This window comes from Chelonia mydas, unplaced genomic scaffold, assembly GCF_015237465.2.
Source record: "Chelonia mydas isolate rCheMyd1 unplaced genomic scaffold, rCheMyd1.pri.v2 scaffold_109_arrow_ctg1, whole genome shotgun sequence".
NCBI classification, from domain to species: domain Eukaryota; kingdom Metazoa; phylum Chordata; order Testudines; family Cheloniidae; genus Chelonia; species Chelonia mydas.
In genome coordinates, this window is record NW_025111246.1 from 1 (window position 1) to 20,852 (window position 20,852).

Below are 20,852 nucleotides of genomic sequence, written 5' to 3' on the forward strand. Positions count from 1 at the left end.
GGGTTATGAGGGTACACCCATGGGGGGATGGGGGGTACACCCGGGGGGTTATGAGGGTACACCCATGGGGGGATGGGGGATACACCCAGGGGGCTATGGGGATACATCAGGGGGGAATGAGGGGGTACACCCATGGTGGGATGGGGGGTACACCCGGAGGGTTGTGAGGGTATATCTGGGGGGAGATGGGGGTACACCCATGGGGGAATGAGGGGGTACACCCATGGGGGAATGAGGGGGTACACCCGGGGGGTTATGAGGGTATACCTGCGGGGAGATGGGGGTACACCTATGGGGAGATGGGGGTACACCCAGGGGGCTATGGGGGTACATCGGGGGGAATGAGGGGGTACACCCATGGGGGGATGGGGTGTACACATGGGGGGATGGGGAGTACACCTGGGGGTTATGGGGGTACACCCTTCCCAGCGGCACCCATGGGGCAGCCCAGACGGAGCAATGCATGCTGGGCGCCAGGGTGGGCTGGAGCGGGACATACTGGGAGCACCCTGGTGGAGTCAGCCGTACGGGGGGTGGGGCTGGAAGGGGGGGTTGTGACCCCACCATATTCTGACCCCCCCCCCCGTGTCTCTCCACAGGCCCTGCCCTATGTCGCCCTGCTGATCGCCATGATCTTCTTCATCTACGCCGTCATCGGCATGCAGGTGAGTGGGGGAGGAGCCTTGCACGGCTGTGCATGTGCAATGCACACACTAGTGCGCTGGCCTTGCACGCCCCCACAAGCGTGAACTGCTGAGGGTGCCTCTGAGACATGCCTGAGTGTGGGTCTTGCACTTGTGCAAGCCTGCGAGCGTGCAACACACTGCCCTGCACGTGCAACGTGCACCCTTGTGCGTGGCTCTGAGCGTGCAACACACCAAACCACATGTGGCACATTTGTGCGAGGCTAGGACCAAGCAAGGGATGCTGGAGCACACGTTACACACTTGCGCACACCCTGTGTCTGCAGCCCAGTCCTGAGCATGTGTCACACCCTCGTGCATGGCTCTGATTGTGCGACATGCACCAGAGGGTTCCTCTGGCCCACGCACATTGTGCTGTGTCTGCCTCTGCAAGCTGGCGTGTGCCTCGCACACCCGGGTCTGGGCCACACTAGTATCTATCGCAAGCAAACCCAGGGATGCTTGTGCATAGAGACCCCAGGCGTGCAACACCCCAGTGCAGCTCCCAAGTGTGCAATGCACACCCCTGCGCAGCCCCTGAGTGTGCAACACGTGCACATGCGTGTGTCTCCACATGCACCATGCGCATAGGGCTCCAGTCGTGCATCGCACATGTGTCTCTGCCTGGCACGCGGGGCGGGGAGCTCAGGAGAGCTAACCTGCAGGGCAGCAGGGAGCAGGAAGGGTGGGGGTGGCGGGGCGCTGGGGGGGGCAAGGGGTCCCTTTTGGGGTGCCCCACCCCGCTGACGTCCCGGGGTGTTTCAGACCTTCGGCAAAGTGGCGATGCAGGACGGGACGCAGATCAACCGCAACAACAACTTCCAGACGTTCCCCCAGGCCGTGCTGCTGCTCTTCAGGTACCGTGCCCACCCGGCCCCCCGCAATCCCCCCATTGCTCCCGGGGGCCCCCAATACCCCAATTTCCCCCCAGGGCTCCACCATTCCCCCAACTCCCCCCTGGGGCCTCCGACGGCCCAACTCCCCCCTGGGGAGCCACCGACGCCCCCACTCCCCCCTGGGGCTCTACCATCTCCCCAATTCCCCCCTGATGCCCCAACTCCCCCCTGGTGGCCTCCGACGGCCCAACTCCCCCCTGGGGAGCCACCGACGCCCCCACTCCCCCCTGGGGACCCCCGATGCCCCCACTTCCCCCTGGGTCTCTACCATCTCCCCAACTCCCCCCCGATGCCCCAACTCCCCACCCTGGGGCGGGGCTGGGCAGGGCCAGGTGCTGGAGGGCCCCGTGGGGCTGGGCGGGACTGGTTGCCTGAGGGCCGAGTGGCACTGTGGGGCTGGGTTTTGGGAGGTGACATGGGCAGGGCCAGGTGCCATGGGGCTGGGCGGGATGCTGGAGGGGGCCGGGGGGCACCGGGGGACGCCATGGAGCTGGGTGGGGCCAGCTGACCCCCCTCGCCCCCCAGGTGCGCCACGGGGGAGGCCTGGCAGGAGATCATGCTGGCCAGCCTGCCCGGGAAACGCTGCGACCCCGAGTCGGACGTGGGGCCCGGCGAGGAATTCACCTGCGGGAGCCACTTCGCCATCGTCTACTTCATCAGCTTCTTCATGCTCTGTGCCTTCCTGGTGAGCCCCCCCGGGGCCCCCGCTGCAGGATCCCGCCCCCCGTGGGGCCACCCGCCAGAGCCCCTGTACCCCCATGGGACCCCCCGCCACCCGCCAGAGCCCCTGGACGCCCCGTGGGACCCCCCGTCATCCGCCAGAGCCCCTGGACCCCCCGTGGGACCCCGCCTCCCTCCATCCGCCAGAGCCCCTGTACCCCCGTGGGACCCCCCGCCACCCGCCAGAGCCCCTGGACCCCCGTGGGACCCCCCCACCATCCGCCAGAGCCCCTAGACCCCCCGTGGGACCCCCCGCCACCCGCCAGAGCCCCTGGACGCCCCGTGGGACCCTCCGCCATCCACCAGAGCCCCTGTACCCCCGTGGGACCCCCCGCCACCCGCCAGAGCCCCTGTACCCCCGTGGGACCCCCCGCCATCCGCCAGAGCCCCTGTACCCCCTGTGGGACCCCCCGCCTCCCTCCATCCGCCAGAGCCCCTGTACCCCCGTGGGACCCCCCGCCTCCCTCCATCCGCCAGAGCCCCTGTACCCCCCGTGGGACCCCCGCCATCCGCCAGAGCCCCTGTACCCCCCGTGGGACCCCCCGCCACCCGCCAGAGCCCCTGGACCCCCCGTGGGACCCCGCCTCCCTCCATCCGCCAGAGCCCCTGTACCCCCGTGGGACCCCCCGCCTCCCTCCATCCGCCAGAGCCCCTGTACCCCCCGTGGGACCCCCGCCATCCGCCAGAGCCCCTGTACCCCCGTGGGACCCCCCGCCACCCGCCAGAGCCCCTGTACCCCCGTGGGACCCCCCGCCATCCGCCATCCGCCAGAGCCCCTGTACCCCCTGTGGGACCCTCCGCCTCCCTCCATCCGCCAGAGCCCCTGTACCCCCGTGGGACCCCCCGCCTCCCTCCATCCGCCAGAGCCCCTGTACCCCCCGTGGGACCCCCGCCATCCGCCAGAGCCCCTGTACCCCCCGTGGGACCCCCCGCCACCCACCTCCCGCCAGAGCCCCTGTACCCCCCGTGGGACCCCCCGCCACCCGCCAGAGCTCCTGTACCCACCATGGGACCCCCCCGCCATCCGCCATCCACCAGAGCCCCTGTATCCCCTGTGGGACCCCCCGCCATCCGCCAGAGCCCCTGTACCCCCCAAGGGACCCCCCACCTCCCTCCATCCACCAGAGCCCCTGGACACCCCGTGGGCACCCACCTGCCTCCACCATGGGACCCCCCTCACCATCTGCCAGAGCCCCCAGGGTCCCCCATGTTCCATGGGCACCAGCCCCCCTCAGGGCTCCCAGCCCCCCAGCTCTGCTATGCCCCCTTCCTGGGGGTCATTTGCCCCCCTGCCCCTTGGGGACCTCTCCATCTGCCATAATCCCCCAGTGTCCCCTATGCTGCATGGCACAAGGTGTCCCCCACATGGAGACCCCGCCCCCCATCTTTTCACTGCTTGACCTCTATCCCCCCAGATCATTAACCTCTTTGTGGCCGTGATCATGGACAATTTCGACTACCTGACCCGGGACTGGTCCATCCTGGGCCCCCACCACCTGGATGAGTTCAAACGCATCTGGTCTGAGTACGACCCCACCGCCAAGTAAGGGCCCCACCCCCCTACCCCCCAAACCCTCAATGGCTCCCCCAGATCTCCCCAAACCCCCAATTACCCCAGGCCCCCAAACTCCCTGGGACCCCCAACCTCCCAATTCCCTTGGGCCCCCCAAACCATATGGGATCCCCAGCCCTCCAATTCCCCCAGCTCCCCACACCCCCAATTCCCCTGGGACCCCCGTCACGGACTCACTGGTCGTGCCCACTCTTGGCCCGTGCGGTCCCTCAGGGGAACCCCCATCAGCGCGACAGCCCTTCTCGGAGGTCCAGCCCCCCGCCTCCTGGAACTGCACCTCTCCGACCCTTAGCATGCCTGTCTCTGCCGTGGGCCCCTCAGAGAGTCCCCTCGCTCTGGAGCCCTGGGGCCTCCACCCCCAGAGGGAGTAATGCCCCCCCCGGTCTTCCCACCCCCAGAGGGAATAAGGCCCCCCCCCGAGCTCCCACCCCCAGAGGGAATAATGCCCCCCCTGGTCTTCCCACCCCCAGAGGGAATAAGGCCCCCCTGAGCTCCCCACCCCCGGGGGGAATAAGGCCCCCTGGTCTCTAGCCCGGAGCGACTCAGCCGGCGTAAAGCAGGAGGGTTTAGTGAGCGTCTGAACCCAGCCCAGGAAACTCTCCGGCCTCGGGCCTGGCCCCCCTCAGCCCAGCACGTCCCAGTCTCCCCGGCATCCAGGGGGCTCCGGCTGCTCCCTCCCCCCAGTCCCGAGCCCCCCTGCTTCCCCGCTGGGCATCTGCTATCACCGGCCCCAAGCCCCCGCTCTGTCCATTGTCTTCTCTCCAGGTAAACAGGTTGCTTGGGCCCCCTCTCCTGTCCTCTGTCCTCTGGCCCCTCTGGCTGGAACCAGCTGACGGCCAAGCTGGGGTGGCCTCTGAGTCTCCAGGTCACCAGTTGTTGGGGTTCCCCATCTCCAGGCCATTGTCCGGGGGTCCCGGCTGCTAGGCAAGGTCACACCTGGTCCTCTGCAACAACCACCCCTCTCCCACCAGCTTGTCAAACATGCAGCACACAGGGAAACTGAGGCACACTCATGCTATTCATGTAAAACACGACAAAAATCCCCAACTTCGTCACACTCCCAATCCCCTGACTCCTCTGGGACCCCCACAACCCCCAATTCCCTTGGGACTCTCAGCCCCCTGACTTCCCCAGGCCCCCAAACTCCTCATTCCCCCAGGACCCCCTGTGATGAGTGGGGTTTTATTCATCTTCTTACGTTGCATGTGAGTCTTACTGGCCTATACTAATACTGTGTGTGCCTCAGTTTCCCTGTGTGCTGCACCAATACTTGCGTGGTGGGAATTGGGGGTGTGATTTTGCTGGGGCCCTGGGGCAGGTGAGGCTGCCCAGGTGTCTGCACCTGTGTAACCTGAGACCCAGGAGGGGCGTGCGACCAGGTGACACCTTTGGCCCGGAGGGAGACAAAGAGGAGGAGGGGCATGAAGGGGGGTGTCGCAGGTCAGGGGGCTGGAGGCTGGGGGTCTGCTTGGGGGACTGGAGGGGGGAGTCCAGGGCGTCTGGCCCAGGACTCCCCAAGATGGACTTGGCTGAAAGTCCCTGATTTCTGTGCTAACAAGCTCTGCCCTACGCCCGGGGGGACGCGCTGCGGGAAGCGCCCGGTGGGGCAGGGAAGGCTGGAGGCTCCGGGGTCGGACCCAGGGAGGTGGAAGCTGGGGCAGCGTCTTGCCCTGGGGACAGTCGGCACCGGGAGAGGAGGGTCCCCAGCGTCCCGCTCGGCTTCGCGGGGAGCAGGTCCAGAGCATCGCCCAGGGACCCCATGACACCCCCAAAAACCCCCAATTCCCCTGAGACCCCCCACAACCCCAATCCTCCCAGGTCCCCCACACCCTCAATTCCTCTGGGACCCACAGCCCCCCTCCCACGCTCACAGATCTTGCCAGCTCTATCCCCCCCTTGCCATTCCCCCATCCACCACCAGGGGCAGCAGACCCCCCATGTGTCCCACAGCTCCCCACACCTTCCGCCCACCCCATTTCTTTCCCCAGAGGCCGCATTAAACACTTGGACGTCGTGACCCTGCTACGCCGGATCCAGCCGCCCCTCGGCTTTGGGAAGCTCTGCCCGCACCGTGTGGCCTGTAAGGTCAGGACGCCTGGGTTCTCTCCCTGGCTCTGGAAGGGGAGGGGAGTGGAGTGGGGTCTGGTGGTTAGCACAGGGGGAGCTAGGGCCAGGACTCCTGGGTTCTCTCCCTGCCTCTGGGAGGAGAGTGGGGACTAGTGATTAGAGTGGGGGGGGTTGGCTGGGAACCCAGACGCCAGGTTTCTCTCCCCAGCTCTGGGAGGGGAGTGGGGACTACTGGTTAGAGTAGTGTGAGGATTGGCTGGGAGCTCGGACGCCAGGGTTCTCTCCCCAGCTCTGGGAGGGGAGTGGGGACTACTGGTTAGAGTACTGTGAGGATTGGCTGGGAGCTCGGATGCCTGGGTTCTCTCTCCGGCTCTGGGAGTGGAGGGGGATCTGGTGGTTAGAGCAGGGGGGGCTGGGAGCTCGGACGCCTGGGTTCTATCCTTCCTCTCTTCGCAGAGGCTGGTGGCCATGAACATGCCCCTCAACGCAGACGGCACCGTCACCTTTAACGCCACCCTCTTCGCCCTGGTCCGCACCTCGCTCAAGATCAAGACCGAAGGTGAACCCCAGGGATGTGGGGTGGGGGTACAGTTGGGCCTGTGTAGGGCTGGTGTCTCTGGGCTTGGCCTGGCTTGGGGAGAGGGGGGCTCAAGCGAGCGCTGGGGGGTGACTCATAGACCCTGGTGTCTCTGGGTCCGTACACAACTGGAGTCGATGGGGGCTGGACATGCTGGGGGGCAAAGGGTTAACTGGAGCTGCAGGGGGTGGGGACGGGGACTGGGATCCCCCCCCGCCCAAGTCCTCTGGGAAAAATAATCTTTTTGGAGAACGATTGAGCCACAAAATACTGCAAGGGAGCATCAAGGGAGTTGTAGTTCAGCTCCCTCCCTCCTCCCATTCTCCTCTGTGGGCCGGGCGGGTGGGTGGACTACATCTCCCATGATGCACCACGGTCTACCTCTCCCAAGAGTGGCCACCAGGGGCTTTTCTTGCGGCCGCAGCCTTCTGGGTGGTGATGGGGGGTGGGGGCCAAAGCAGCGGCCCATCCCGTGGGTTCCCCACCTTCCTAGAGGTGGTGGGGCTCGGGCTTCAGGCTCCAGCCCCAGGCTCAGCCCCCATCACCCCAACCCCCCTGCCTCCTCCAGCCTCCCATCGCTCTGGGCCCTCCCCACCTCGGGCTTCATTTGTCCCCCAGCTTGCCGGGGCTGGGAAAAGTGACGTTAACAAACATACAAATCTCACGTTTCACAGGAGCAGACGTACTCGCCAGTAAGTCTAAAGCGCCTTATTTGTGTTTCTATCACGTGTGGGGCCAGTAGCGGAGAGAGACGACTGTACGTTATTGTCGTTATTGAGTCTGCAAAAAAAACCTACACAAATACCTTGCCGTGCTGTGGAGGGGGGTATGTGCACGATGTGACGCAGCAGGGAGGGGGGAGTGTTGACCTGGGAATGTGCCCTGGGGACGGGAGACCTGAGAGCCTGTCACCTGAGCCAGGAGGGGGAGGGGGAGGGGACACCTCTGCCCAGGAATGTGGACGGAGGCTGCAGCAGGGAACCTGCTGGGGGGGTTTAGTTTCAGTTTGGGGCTGGGTGGAGGAACACAGGGAACCCCAGGGCTGGGGTCTAAGCTCCCTGCTCCCCCAGAAGGACTTGACTGAGGGGTCCTCGTTGTACCCACAAGCTCAGTTTTGGACTGTGTTCCTGTTGTCCAATAAACCTTCTGTTTTACTGGCTGGCTGAGAGTCTCTGAACCCCAGGAAGAGGGGTGCAGGGCCTGGACTCCCCCACACTCCGTGACAACTGGTGGCAGCGGTGGGATCTACTGCACCCCGTGAACGGCGCTTCCTGCAGTAAGTGACTGGGGAGCAGTAAAACGAAGGGGGATTGACGGGGACCGGGCGTGCTGAAGATTCAGAGAGAGACGGTTCCAGGGGGCGGTTAACCCCTGGGAGTGTGTGACCAGAGAGAAGGACTTTTGCAGTAACAGGGTCCCCCGGGGGATTGCAGCGAGCGGTCCCAGGGGCGGAGGAGTCTGCAGCTCGACCCTGGCAAAGAGGTGGTGACCTCAAGAAGGACTGGCACACGAGGGGCTTCTCCTGGAAACCGTGGACAGCTGCCCGGCCCGTGAGTGGCCAGCCGGGAGATGTACTCTAAACGCCTTAAGAGTGACCTGGTGGAGCTGTGCAGGCAGAGGGGGCTGCGCATCGGGAGGTCCACCAAGGAACAGCTGATTGCCCAGTTGGAGGAGAGGGATCGCTTGGATGACCCGATCCCTGCCCCGGAGGGAAGCCGCCCGGGGGACGCAGCATGGGCCCTGGGGCCTGACCAGGCTGGGAGGGGTCAGACTGCAGCCCCGGAGACCCCGAGACCCTTCCTACCTATGCCTGGGGGAGGGGTTGGGGGAAGCCCAGCGAATACCGAGGGCACCCTGACCCCAGCAGCCAGCAGGGGATCCTCCCGGCGGAGCTCCCCATCCCTGGAGCGGATGCGGCTGGAATGGGAGAGGGAGAGGAAAATGCGGGAGCTGGAGGACCATGAAAAACAACGTCAACATGAGGAGAAACAACGTCAACATGAGCAGGAGGAGAAGGAGAGGGAGCGTCAGGAGAAGGAGAGGGAGCGTCAGGAGAAGGAGAAACAAAGACAGCATGAACTGGAGCTGGCCAGGCTGAGGAGCAGTGGGGCCCCGGCTGCGGTGAGTGAGGGGGGACCCAAGACTGCAAGGAGCTTTGATAAGTGCTTCCTGGCCCAGCGGCAGGAGGGGGAGGACATCGATAGCTTCCTGACGGCCTTTGAGAATGCCTGCGAGCTGCACAGGGTTGACCCTGCAGACAGGCTCCAGTTCCTCACCCCCTTACTGGACCCCAAAGCCGTGGAGGTGTACAGCCGGATGACAGGGGCGGAGGCAGGGGACTATGAACTGTTCAAACAGGCCCTGCTCCGTGAGTTTGGGCTGACCCCCGAGATGTACCGGAGAAGGTTCCGGAGTCAGCGTAAAACGCCTGAGGCCACCTACCTACAACGGGTCAACAGGATGCAGGGATGTGCCCGCAAGTGGACAGCGGGGGCCCAAGCTAAAGAGGACCTGCTTGACCTGTTCGTACTGGAGCACCTGTATGAACAGCGCCCTTCCGACCTGAGGCTGTGGCTGGTGGATAAAAAGCTCGCGAACCCCCAGCACGCAGGGCAGCTGGCCGACGAGTTTGTGAACAGTCGGTCAGGGGGTAGCCGGGAGGAATCCCAAAAGAACAGGCCCCCCCCGATGCAGAGAGAGAGTCACCATGGGGCCTCCCAGCGGGGAAATAGGGAGAACCCCCTCCAAAGGGGAACGCCTGGCGTCAGGCCCCTCCGACCCGCTCGAGGGGACCAACGTGACCTGAGCTGCTATCACTGTGGCCAGAGAGGCCACGTACGGGCCCAGTGCCCCAGGCTCAGGGACAAACTGAGCAGACCCAACCTACCCAGGGTTAACTGGGTAGGGACCCAGCTGGACGAGGGGCAGACGACCCAGCAAGGGGGGCTACCAGTTTACCACCTGCTCAGGAGGGAAGAGTACCCCCAGCCAGCCCCGCCAGAGGGCTGGAGGCTCTGGACTCAGGGTTCCCGGTTTACAGGGTGGGCGCGGGGCCGTCCCTCCGGAGAGAGTGCCTTGTTCCCCTGGAGGTGGATGGGAGGAAGGTCAATGGATACTGGGATACGGGCGTGGAGGTGACGCTGGCCCGGCCCGAGGTGGTGGCCCCAGATCGGGTGGTGCCCAACACCTACCTGACCCTGACGGGGGTGGGCGGGACCCCATTTAAGGTGCCCGTGGCAAGGGTACACCTGAAATGGGGGGCCAAGGAGGGCCCCAAGGATGTGGGCGTGCACCACCATTTGCCCACTGAAGTTTTGATGGGGGGAGACCTAGAGGACTGGCCAAGCGACCCCCAGACCGCCCTGGTTGTGACCCGTAGCCAGAGCCGGCGAGGGGCACTGCACCCTGACCTTGGGGAGGGTACCACACCGGAGGCGCAGGACCCTACCCTGGTGGGGAGGGAGCGCCGAGGGGCACGGCTCAGAGAGGTTGAGGCCTCAGACCTGACCACTGAGGGGGAACCGGGCCCCATCCCTTCCCCAGCCGCTGAGTTCCAGGCCGAGTTGAGGAAAGACCCCTCCTTGCGGAAGCTCAGGGACCTGGCCGATCTCAGTGTGGGACGGACCATGAGGAGAGGCTGCCAGGAGAGGTTCCTGTGGGAGAAGGGGTTCCTGTACCGAGAATGGGCTCCCCCAGGGGAAGGGGAGTCCTGTGGGATCAGGAGGCAGCTGGTGGTCCCCCAGAAGTATCGCCGCAAGCTCCTGTCCCTGGCCCATGACATCCCCTCGCAGGGCACCAGGGAATCCAGCGCACCCGGCAGAGGTTGCTACAGAACTTTTACTGGCCCGGGGTCTTTACCACGGTCCGGCAGTATTGCCGATCCTGTGACCCCTGTCAGAGGGTGGGGAAGGCCCGGGACAAGGGGAAAGCGGCCTTGAGACCTTTGCCCATCATAGAGGAGCCTTTCCAGAAGGTGGCCATGGACATCGTGGGGCCTCTCAGCAAGACGACCCGGTCGGGGAAGAAATACATTCTGGTGGTGGTAGATTTCGCCACCCGCTACCCCGAGGCAGTGCCCTTAGCTTCCATTGAAGCAGACACCGTGGCAGATGCGCTCCTGACCATTTTCAGCCGAGTGGGGTTCCCCAAGGAAGTCTTGACAGACCAAGGCTCCAACTTCATGTCGGCCCTGCTCCGGTGCTTGTGGGAGAAATGTGGGGTCCGGCACGACTGGGCCTCAGCATATCACCCCCAGTCCAATGGGCTGGTGGAGAGGTTCAATGGGACGCTAAAGATGATGCTGAAAACCTTTATGAACCAGCACCCGCAGGATTGGGACAAGTACTTACCTCACCTGCTGTTCGCGTACAGGGAGGTGCCCCAGGAGTCTACCGGATTTTCGCCTTTCGAACTGTTATATGGAAGGAGGGTGAGGGGCCCCCTGGACCTGATGAGAGACGAGTGGGAGGGGAAGGCCACTCCCGATGGAGAGTCAGTGGTGGAGTATGTCCTGACCTTCCGAGAGAGACTGGCTGAACTCATGGGCCTGGCCAGGGAAAATCTGGCCAGAGCCCAGAGGAAGCAGAAGGTCTGGTATGACCGCATGGCGCGGGCCCGGGCCTACGCCACCGGGGATCAGGTGATGGTTCTCATCCCCGTGAGAAAGAACAAACTACAGGCCGCCTGGGAGGGCCCTTTCAAGGTCGTCAAGCAGCTCAATGAGGTAAACTATGTGGTGGAGCTGTCGAACCGGGCCCACCACCGCCGGGTGAACCATGTGAATATGATGAAGCCATATTATGCCAGGGGGAATGTGGTGTTGGCCGTGTGTGGACAGTGGGAGGAGCAGGGAGATGACCCTTTAGTAGATCTATTCCCTGGGACCAGAGCTGGTTCCCCCCTGGAAACAATCCCCCTCTCGGATCAGCTAACCCCTGCCCAGCAAGCTGAGGTCAGGGGGGTGCTGCATCCGTACCGACAGCTGTTTTCCAACCAGCCTGGACGCACTAATCTGACTGTCCACCGGGTGCAGACAGGGTCGCACCCGCCGATAAGATGCTCCCCTTTCCGAGTCACCGGGAAAACTGCTCAGGACCTGGAAAGAGAGGTCCGGGACATGCTGGCTTTGGGGGTGATCCAGCCATCGGCCAGCCCTTGGGCCTCGCCGGTGGTGCTGGTCCCCAAAAAGGACAGGTCGGTCCGGTTCTGTGTGGACTATCGGAAGCTCAATGCCATCACTGTGTCTGATGCCTACCCCATGCCCAGGCCGGACGAGCTCCTAGACAAGCTGGGAGGAGCTCGGTACCTTACCACCATGGACCTTACAAAGGGCTACTGGCAAGTGCCGCTGGATGCAGATGCCCGGCTGAAATCGGCCTTTATCACCCCTCTGGGGCTCTATGAGTTCCTGACCCTGCCTTTCGGCCTCAAGGGAGCGCCGGCCACCTTCCAGCGCCTGGTGGACCAGCTCCTGAGGGGGATGGAGAGTTTTGCCGTGGCGTATATTGATGACATCTGTGTCTTTAGCCAGACCTGGGAGGACCACGTGTCCCAGGTTAGACAAGTGCTGGACCGACTCCAGGGGGCTGGGCTGACTGTCAAAGCGGAGAAGTGCAAGGTGGGGATGGCAGAAGTATCTTACCTGGGCCATCGGGTGGGGAGCGGCCGCCTAAAGCCGGAACCGGCCAAGGTGGAGGTGATCAGAGTCTGGCCCGCTCCCCACACCAAAAAGCAGGTCCAAGCCTTTATTGGGATGGCAGGATACTACCGAAGATTTGTGCCCCACTTTAGCGCCATAGCCACCCCCATCACTGAGCTATGCAAGAAGGGGAAGCCAGACAAGGTGGTCTGGACCGAGCAGTGCCAGGAGGCTTTCCGTGCGCTGAAGGAGGCTCTGGTCAGTGGCCCAGTTCTGGCAAACCCAGACTTTGACAAGCCCTTTGTGGTGTTCACCGACGCCTCCGACACGGGACTGGGGGCGGTGTTAATGCAGGAGGATGAAAAGGGGGTGAGACACCCCATCGTGTACCTGAGCAAGAAGTTGCTACCCCGGGAGCAACACTACGCGGCCATCGAGAAGGAGTGCCTGGCCATGGTGTGGGCCCTCAAGAAGCTAGAGCCCTATCTCTTCGGGCGACACTTCACCGTGTACACCGACCACTCTCCCCTGACCTGGCTGCACCAGATGAAAGGAGCCAACGCCAAGCTCCTGAGATGGAGCCTGCTCCTGCAGGATTACGACATGGACGTGGTCCACGTGAAGGGAAGGGCCAACCTGATAGCGGATGCGCTGTCCCGGAGAGGGGGCCCCGAACTTCCCCAGGTCACTGGTCACAGTGACCCCGCTCAGTTCAGTCTCGAAGGGGGGAGAGATGTGAGGATGTGACGCAGCAGGGAGGGGGGAGTGTTGCCCTGGGAATGTGCCCTGGGGAGGGGAGACCTGAGAGCCTGTCACCTGAGCCAGGAGGGGGAGGGGGAGGTAACACCTCTGCCCAGGAATGTGGACGGAGGCTGCAGCAGGGAACCTGCTGGGTGGGTTTAGTTTCAGTTTGGGGCTGGGTGGAGGAACACAGGGAACCCCAGGGCTGGGGTCTAAGCTCCCTGCCCCCAGAAGGACTCTACTGAGGGGTCCTCGTTGTACCCACAAGCTCGGCTTGAGACTGTATCCCTGCTGTCCAATAAACCTTCTGTTTTACTGGCTGGCTGAGAGTCTCAGTGAATCCCAGGAAGAGGGGGGCAGGGCCCGGACTCCCCCACACTCCGTGACACACGTTTATTTGTGTTTCCTACAGCTGAGGAAGATTTTAGGAAAAACTGTCAGTGCAGCCACCGGCAAGAGTTGTCGAGCGAAAAACCTGGAGTGGAGCGTCACTGCAAGGCATCATGGGAATTGTAGTTTGGTGCCTCTCACTCCCTGTTCTCTATGAGTTGGGCTCCCAGCCGGACTACATCTCCCAGGATGCACCACAGCGTAGCCTCCGGAGAGGCACTGCAAGGCATCATGGGAATGGTAGTTCAGGGCCATTGTGGGAATTGTAGTTCTTTTTTGCCTCATTCCAACCCCTCCACCCCATTCTCCTGACCCAGCTACAACTCCCATGATGCCTCACGCTCTCCCCGCTTAGCTAGGGGAGACGGTCCCGCCACAGGCCAAAGTGCCTCATGGGAGTCCCTCCCGGGAGCCCAGCCCCACAGGGGGCCATGGGGCCCCTGACCTGTAGCTCACGGTGCCTGGCCTCCCATGTCACCCCCACTAGGCAACTTGGACCAAGCCAACAAAGAGCTCCGGGCCGTCATCAAGAAGATCTGGAAGAGAACGAAGCCCAAACTCCTGGACGAGGTGATACCCCCGCCAGAAGGTGAGAAACACCCACCACATACAGCCGGGGAGAGAACCCAGGAGTCCTGGCTCCCAGCCCCCCCCCCGACTATAACCCACCAGACCCCACTCCCCTCCCAGAGCCGGGAGAGAACCCAGGCGTCCTGACGGCCCTCTCTCGCCCCGCAGAGGAGGAGGTCACGGTGGGGAAGTTTTACGCCACGTTCCTGATCCAGGATTATTTCCGGAAGTTCCGGAAGCGGAAGGAAAAGGGGCTTCTGGGGCCGGACGCCTCCCCCAGCAACTCCACGGCCCTGCAGGTGAGACCCCCCCTCCCGGGGACACTGAGCCGGCTGGGGGCGGGGCGGGGTGGGGGGGGGACACCGGGCCAGCTGGGGGTGGGGCGGGGCTGGGGGGACACCGGGCCGGCTGGGGATGGCAGGGGGGACACCAGCAGCCGCCCCACGACTCAGTTCTCCCCCCAGGCCGGGCTGCAGACCCTGCAGGACCTGGGCCCCGAGATGCGCCGGGCGCTGTCCTGCGACCTGGAGGACGGGGAGGAGGCGGCCGGGGAGACCCTGTGTGAGGAGGAGCAGCTGACGTGCCAGGTGAGGACCCCCCCAACTGCCCCCCTCGCAGCACCCCCGTCACCCCCCAGCACCCGCCTTGCCCTCCCACCACAGCTCCTGGTACCACCCCCATCAGCCTAGCCCCCTGGGTGTCCCCAAGTGCCCCTTTCCTGTGGCTAAGCCCCCACCTCCCGAGTGCCCCCCACCCCCAGGTAACTCCTCCCCGCCGTGTTCCCACAGACCCCAGAGGGATTGCTCGGCAGCAGCCCCGACCACCGCCCCACGGCGCCCGTCTCCGCCCCGGCCGAGCGGGGTGGGGAGCCCCTGGCCAATGGGCTACTGGGGTCCCGGCGCCCCTCCTCTGCCAGTCTGGTCAGGACCCCCAACGGCCTCCACAGCTACGAGGAGAACGAGGGGGGGCAGGAGGAGCTGCCCGAGCTACCCCACATCCCCAGCAGGCGCCGCATGAGCAGGTACTGGATGCCGGGGTTCTCCCCCGAGCTCTGGGAGTGGAATGGGGGGCGGGGGGAGCCAGGACGCCTGGGTTCTCTCCTGGCTCTAGCAGGGGGAGTGGGGGCTGGTGGTTAGAGCAGAGGAGGGCTGGGAGCCAGGACGCCTGGGTTCTCTCCCCGGCTGTATGTGGTGGTGAGGGGAGGGGGTCTGGTGGTTAGAGCAGGAGGGTTGGGAGCCAGGACGCCTGGGTTCCCGATGTCCCTGTGTCTGCCCAGGCGGAGCTCCGACGGGAGCTGTATTCCCCCGACGGTGCATGAAGAGCCCCCCCCCGCCGAGGAGAACGGCGAGGAGACGGCGCGGGAGCAAGGCTACAATAGCCGGGAGGAGGACTCAGAGAGCCTGGCCTCTCAGGACAGGTGGGGAGCTGAGATGCAGCCACCTCTGGGGCGGGGCGGCTGGGGAAGAGCCACACATAACGCCTCACGGGGAGGGCTCCCCCCATTGGGATTGAGCTCGGATGCCTGGGTTCCCACCCTGACTCTTGCGGGTCGGAGCTGGAGTGGGGCTTGGGTTTACCCCACCTCCTAGCAACTGGGGAGCACCCCCCACATTGCCCCACGCGGGGCGGGGCTCACTGAGGAGCTTTCTGTCTCTCTCCTGCTCTGTCCGTCTGACACTTTTGTCTTCCCTTCCTTCATTTTTTTGACCTCCTGGGGTTCGGCCCCGGATGCCGGGGTTCCCCCTTCCTCTCTTCCCCTGCCGCCTTCCTTCCTTTCTTTCATTCCTTCTCCCTGTTTCCCATCCTTGCTTCCTCCGTTGGTTCCTGTTTCCATCCGTTCCTCGCTTCTCTCCTTTGTTCTTCTTTCCCGTCCGTCTCTCGTTCCTTCCTTCTGTCTTTCCGCTTCCCCGGCTCCCTCCTTGGTCTGCCATTGCCTCGCTCCTCCCCCCCCTTTCTTGGCTTCTTTCTTTGCTGGTTCTGTCCCCCCCCGCCCGGCGCAGGCAGCCGTGGCTGGGGGGCGCCCGGCTCTGCCGGCACCGCTGGGACGATGGCTATGGGGGGTCCCTGCCGTTGCCCCACCGACGCCTCTCCAACGCCCACCCGGATGGGGGGCCGGGGGGCCGCCTGGCCAAGCGCCGTCGCCTCCTGCCCCCCACGCCCGCAGGTAGGGGGCTGGGGGGCAGGGCTCGCAAAGAGGAGGGCGAGGGGGAGGTGAGGGGCCACGGGGGGGGCTGGGGGGGGCGAAGAGCGGGAGCCGTTTTGGGGGCGGGGTAAGGGGTGGAGCTAGGGTGGTGGGTGGAGCTAGGGGAGGAGCTGGCAGGTGCGTGAGGCGGGCTAAGGGGCGGGGCTAAGGTTGTGGATGGAGTTAGGGGAGGGGGAGATTTGAGGCTGGGGGACAAGGCAGAGGGGGTGGGGCTTGCTGGGGAAGGGGCGGGGCCTGGGGCGGGGGGGCATGTGAGCGCTGGGGAGTAACGTCCCCCCATTCGCCCCCCAGGCCGCAAGCCGCCCTTCCTCATGCAGTGTTTGCAGCGGCAGGGCAGCTGTGAGGACATGCCCATCCCGGGCACCTACCACCAGCACGCCCCGGCCCGGCGCCACCCCCCCCAGGTACCCGCGGGGGTGGGCACGACCTCTCCCCGGCCAGCTTCGCTCTCGCATGCGGCGGCCGGCCTGGGGTCTCTGACGGGGCGATCCGTGGCCGGCAGTCGGGGGGCAGAGCCGGTGAGGGGCTCTCTCGTTCACGGTGCCCCGGCCGGTCAGTGGCTGAGGACGGGCACCGAGCGCCCGCGGGGGGCTGGGTCCCCCTTTGGTGCCACAGGGCGTCTCCAGCCGGTGTCCCTCGCAGGCAGAGGGCGGGCGCCCCACACGCGGGGCTGAGCCGTGGGCTGGGACCAGGAGCTTCGGCCCGTCGTGACTTTTCACGGGAGCCCAGCCCTGTATGAGTGGGGAACAGGGGGACGACGGGGCTGTCCTGAGGTCCAGGGGGTGAGACGGAGCCACGGGATGGGTGTGTGATGGGGGGCGTCTGCCTGCAACGCTGCAAGGGGGGGCGTCTGCCTGCAACGCTGCAAGGGGGGGCGTGTGCTTGTGACCGTGCAATGGGGTGCGTGTGCTGCGCTGGCGTGTGCAGGGGGCTCTGTGTGCGTGACGGTGCGAGGGGGACTGTGTGCAAGGTATGGTGTGATGGGGGGGTGTCCCCAGGATGGTGCGATGGGTGGGCTGTGTGTAAGCAATGGTGAGATGGGGGCCTGTGTGCGTGCGATGGTGTGACAGGCGCTGTGTGCGTGCAGTGGTGCAATGGGGGCGTGTGATGGTGTGACGGGGAGTGTGTGTGTGTGATGGTGCGACGGGCCGGTGCGTGTGATGGTGGTGCATGTGTGTGCAATGGTGTGGCAGGGGTGTGTCCAAGCGGTGGTGTGACGGGGAGTGTGTGTGTGTGATGGTGCAGCGGGGGGCCGTGTGCGTGCGATAGGGGGCATGTTTGAGCGATGCTGCGAGGGGTGTGTGCGTGTGCGCGATGGTGCAACGAGGGGCCTGTTCGTGCGATGGTGCGAGGGGGGGGCGTGTGCGTACGTGCTCCCCCCACGGCCCCCTCACCCCGCTCTCCCCCCAGGGCTACAGCAGCGCTGCCTCCTGGCACAGCACCAGCCGCCCCCCAGGGGACTCCTCGCAGGCCTGGGCCGCGCCCCCCAAGCGGGGCCGGCTACTCTACGCCCCCCTGCTGCTGGTGGAGGAGGGGGGGCTGACAGTCAGGGGCTGGGGGGAGAAGAGCAGCAGCCACAGCCTCCCTCCCCCCTCCCGCGCCCGCTGGGGGGCCCACGAGCCGGACCTGCCCTGGCCCCCCTATGCCCATCTCCACGTGCCCAGTCCCGGCTACCACGACCAGCGGGGCAGCGCTGACAGCCTGGTGGAAGCCGTGAGTCGGGGGGCGCTGGCTGGCTGGGGGGGCGGGGAAAGGGGCACAGGGCCCATCCCCTCTGGGGGGCACCGGCTAGCTGCGGGGGCAGGGAAAGGGGCACGGGACCTGTCCCCTCTGGGGGGTGCTGGCTGAGGGGGCGGGGAAAGGGGCACAGGGCCCATCCCCTCTGGGGGGTCCCGGCTAGCTGGGGGGGCAGGGAAAGGGGCAGGGGACCTGTCCCCTCTGGGGGGCACCGGCTAGCTGCGGGGGCGGGGAAAGGGGCACGGGACCCATCCCCTCTGGGGGGCGCTGGCTAGCTGGGGGGCGGGCAATGGGGCACCAGGCCCATCCCCTCTGGGGGGCACCGGCTAGCTGTGGGGGCGGGGAAAGGGGCACGGGACCCGTCCCCTCTGGGGGGCACCGGCTAGCTGTGGGGGCGGGGAAAGGGGCAGGGGACCTGTCCCCTCTGGGGGGCGCTGGCTAGCTGGGGGGGCAGGGAAAGGGGCACGGGACCCCTCCCCTGTGGGGGGTGCCGGCTAGCTGGGGGGGCAGGGACTGGGGGCTGGGGGGGCGGGGCGGGCGCCTCTGTCTCTCTGACCCCCCGCTCCCCCAGGTGCTGATCTCGGAGGGGCTGGGGCTCTACGCCCGGGACCCCAAGTTCGTGGCCTTCGCCAAGCGGGAGATCGCCGACGCCTGTCACATGACCATCGCCGAGATGGAGAGCGCCGCCTCCGACCTGCTGAGCCGCGGGCGGGGGCCCGGGGGCCACGGGGGCCCCCTGGGCAGCGAGGGGGAAGGGGGCGGGGGGCCGGGGGGGCCCCTGTACAGCGACGAGGAGCCGTTCCGCTCGCGGGCCGAGGACGAGCTGGCCGACGAGATGGTCTGCGTGGCCTCGTATTGACCAGGGCCGGGGGGGCGCGAGGACCCCCCTGGAGAAGACCCCCAGGGGGGTGGGGGGTTCACAGACCCCAGAATTATGGCTGGACCCACCCCCAGGGCAGGGAACTGTGGGAGAGGGACCCCCCCCCGCTGGGGGCTGCAGCCTGGAGGAATGGGGGGGCAGGAGAAGACACAGCAGAGGAGGGGGCTTCACCCCCCGAATGCTGCCCCCCCATTGGCCGAGGCAGGCTCGTGCCATAGGGGTGGTTCTTCCAGCAGCCCCGCCCCCTTTGCTGAAGCCACGCCCCCACCCAATGGGATGCCACCCCATCTTCTGGGGGGGGGGCAGAGGTAGGACAGTCCAATAAAGTCTCTTTGAAAGAAGTGAGGTCTGGGGTCTCCTGTGGGGGGATGTGGGGGGGGGCTCAGGCAGGGAGAAGCTGGGGGGGGCGTCGCACGGAGACCCCCCCAGCACAGGATATTTCGGTGGGGGATTCGCCTGTGGCCGCATCCACCCCAATGGGAGCCCCCCACCCCCAGGGAGAGAACCCAGGAGTCCGGGTTCCCCCCCGCCCCGCCCTATGGACCCAGCCAGCCCAGTAGCCACTCCCAGAACAGACCCCTGGGCCGAGCCGCAGTGTCCGCCCCCTTCCAGTGTGGCGGGGCGGGGGGGCCGCCAATGCAGACAGATGGACAATTGGGTCAGACGGGTTATCTCGTCCCCGTGCTCGGGGGGGGGGGGGAGGATTAGAGGGGGGCTCTCCCTGGCCCCAGTTAACCCTCTGTAAATACCCACAATTCCTCTCTGATCCACCCCCCACCCCACATCGGCCAGGAATAGGGGGGTCCGGGAGCGACCCCGAGGGCCAGGAGTCCATCCAAACGCACACGCCCTGCAGGGTTCACACAGGGATGGTTTGCCCAGGGCGGAGATGCAGCCAGCGCTGGGGCTGGGGGGCTGGGGAACAGCCGTGTATAACGCCCCATGAGAATGTCTCACCTGGCCCGGAGATGCAGCCAGCTCTGGGGCGGGGGGGCTGGGGAACAGCCGTGTATAACGCCCCACGAGAATGGCTCACCTGGCGTGGAGATGCAGCCAGCTCTGGGGCGGGGGGGCTGGGGAACAGCCGTGTATAACGCCGCACGAGAATGTTTCACCTGGCGCGGAGATGCGGCCAGCTCTGGGGCGGGGGGGCTGGGAACAGCCGTGTATAACGCCACACGAGAATGTTTCACCTGGCCCGGAGATGCGGCCAGCTCTGGGGCGGGGGGGCTGGGGAACAGCCGTGTATAACGCCGCACGAGAATGTTTCACCTGGCCCGGAGATGCGGCCAGCTCTGGGGCGGGGGGGCTGGGGAACAGCCGTGTATAACGCCCCACGAGAATGTTTCACCTGGCCCGGAGATGCGGCCAGCTCGGGGGCTGGGGGGGGCTGGGGAACAGCCGTGTATAACGCCCCACGAGAATGGCTCACCTGGCGCGGAGATGCGGCCAGCGCTGGGGCGGAGCAACCCAGGAACAGCCGTGTATAACGCCCCACGAGAATGGCTCCCCTGGCGCGGAGATGCGGCCAGCTCGGGGGCGGAGCAACCCAGGAACAGCCGTGTATAACGCCCCACGAGAATGTCTCACCTGGCGCGGAGATGCAGCCAGCTCTGGGGCGGGGGGGCTGGGGAACAGCCGTGTATAACGCCCCACGAGAGTGTCTCACCTGGCGCGGAGATGCGGCCAGCGCTGGGGTGGGGGGGCTGGGAACAGCCGTGTATAACGCCCCACGAGAATGGCTCACCTGGCGCGGAGATGCGGCCAGCTCGGGGGCGGAGCAACCCAGGAACAGCCGTGTATAACGCCCCACGAGAATGTCTCACCTGGCGCGGAGATGCAGCCAGCTCTGGGGCGGGGGGGCTGGGGAACAGCCGTGTATAACGCCCCACGAGAATGGCTCCCCTGGCACGGAGATGCGGCCAGCGCTGGGGCGGGGGGGCTGGGAACAGCCGTGTATAACGCCCCACGAGAATGGCTCACCTGGCGCGGAGATGCGGCCAGCTCGGGGGCGGAGCAACCCAGGAACAGCCGTGTATAACGCCCCACGAGAATGTCTCACCTGGCGCGGAGATGCAGCCAGCTCTGGGGCGGGGGGGCTGGGGAACAGCCGTGTATAACGCCCCACGAGAATGGCTCACCTGGCGCGGAGATGCGGCCAGCTCGGGGGCGGAGCA

The 20,852-nt window shown here is 65.8% G+C and overlaps 1 protein-coding gene across 1 annotated transcript; it reads left to right on the plus strand.

The window, feature by feature from the left end:
• Positions 1-437: 437 nt before the first annotated feature.
• LOC119564967 (voltage-dependent L-type calcium channel subunit alpha-1F) lies at positions 438-18,654 on the plus strand. Its single transcript, XM_043537593.1, has 15 exons — positions 438-665; positions 1,449-1,540; positions 2,105-2,264; positions 3,715-3,842; positions 5,861-5,957; positions 6,396-6,498; positions 13,773-13,874; positions 14,024-14,154; positions 14,320-14,442; positions 14,644-14,876; positions 15,132-15,272; positions 15,856-16,019; positions 16,350-16,462; positions 17,469-17,771; positions 18,367-18,654. Exons 1-15 carry the CDS (start codon positions 438-440, stop codon positions 18,652-18,654), a joined length of 2,406 nt encoding a protein of 801 aa, XP_043393528.1.
• The last annotated feature ends 2,198 nt before the right edge of the window (positions 18,655-20,852 follow it).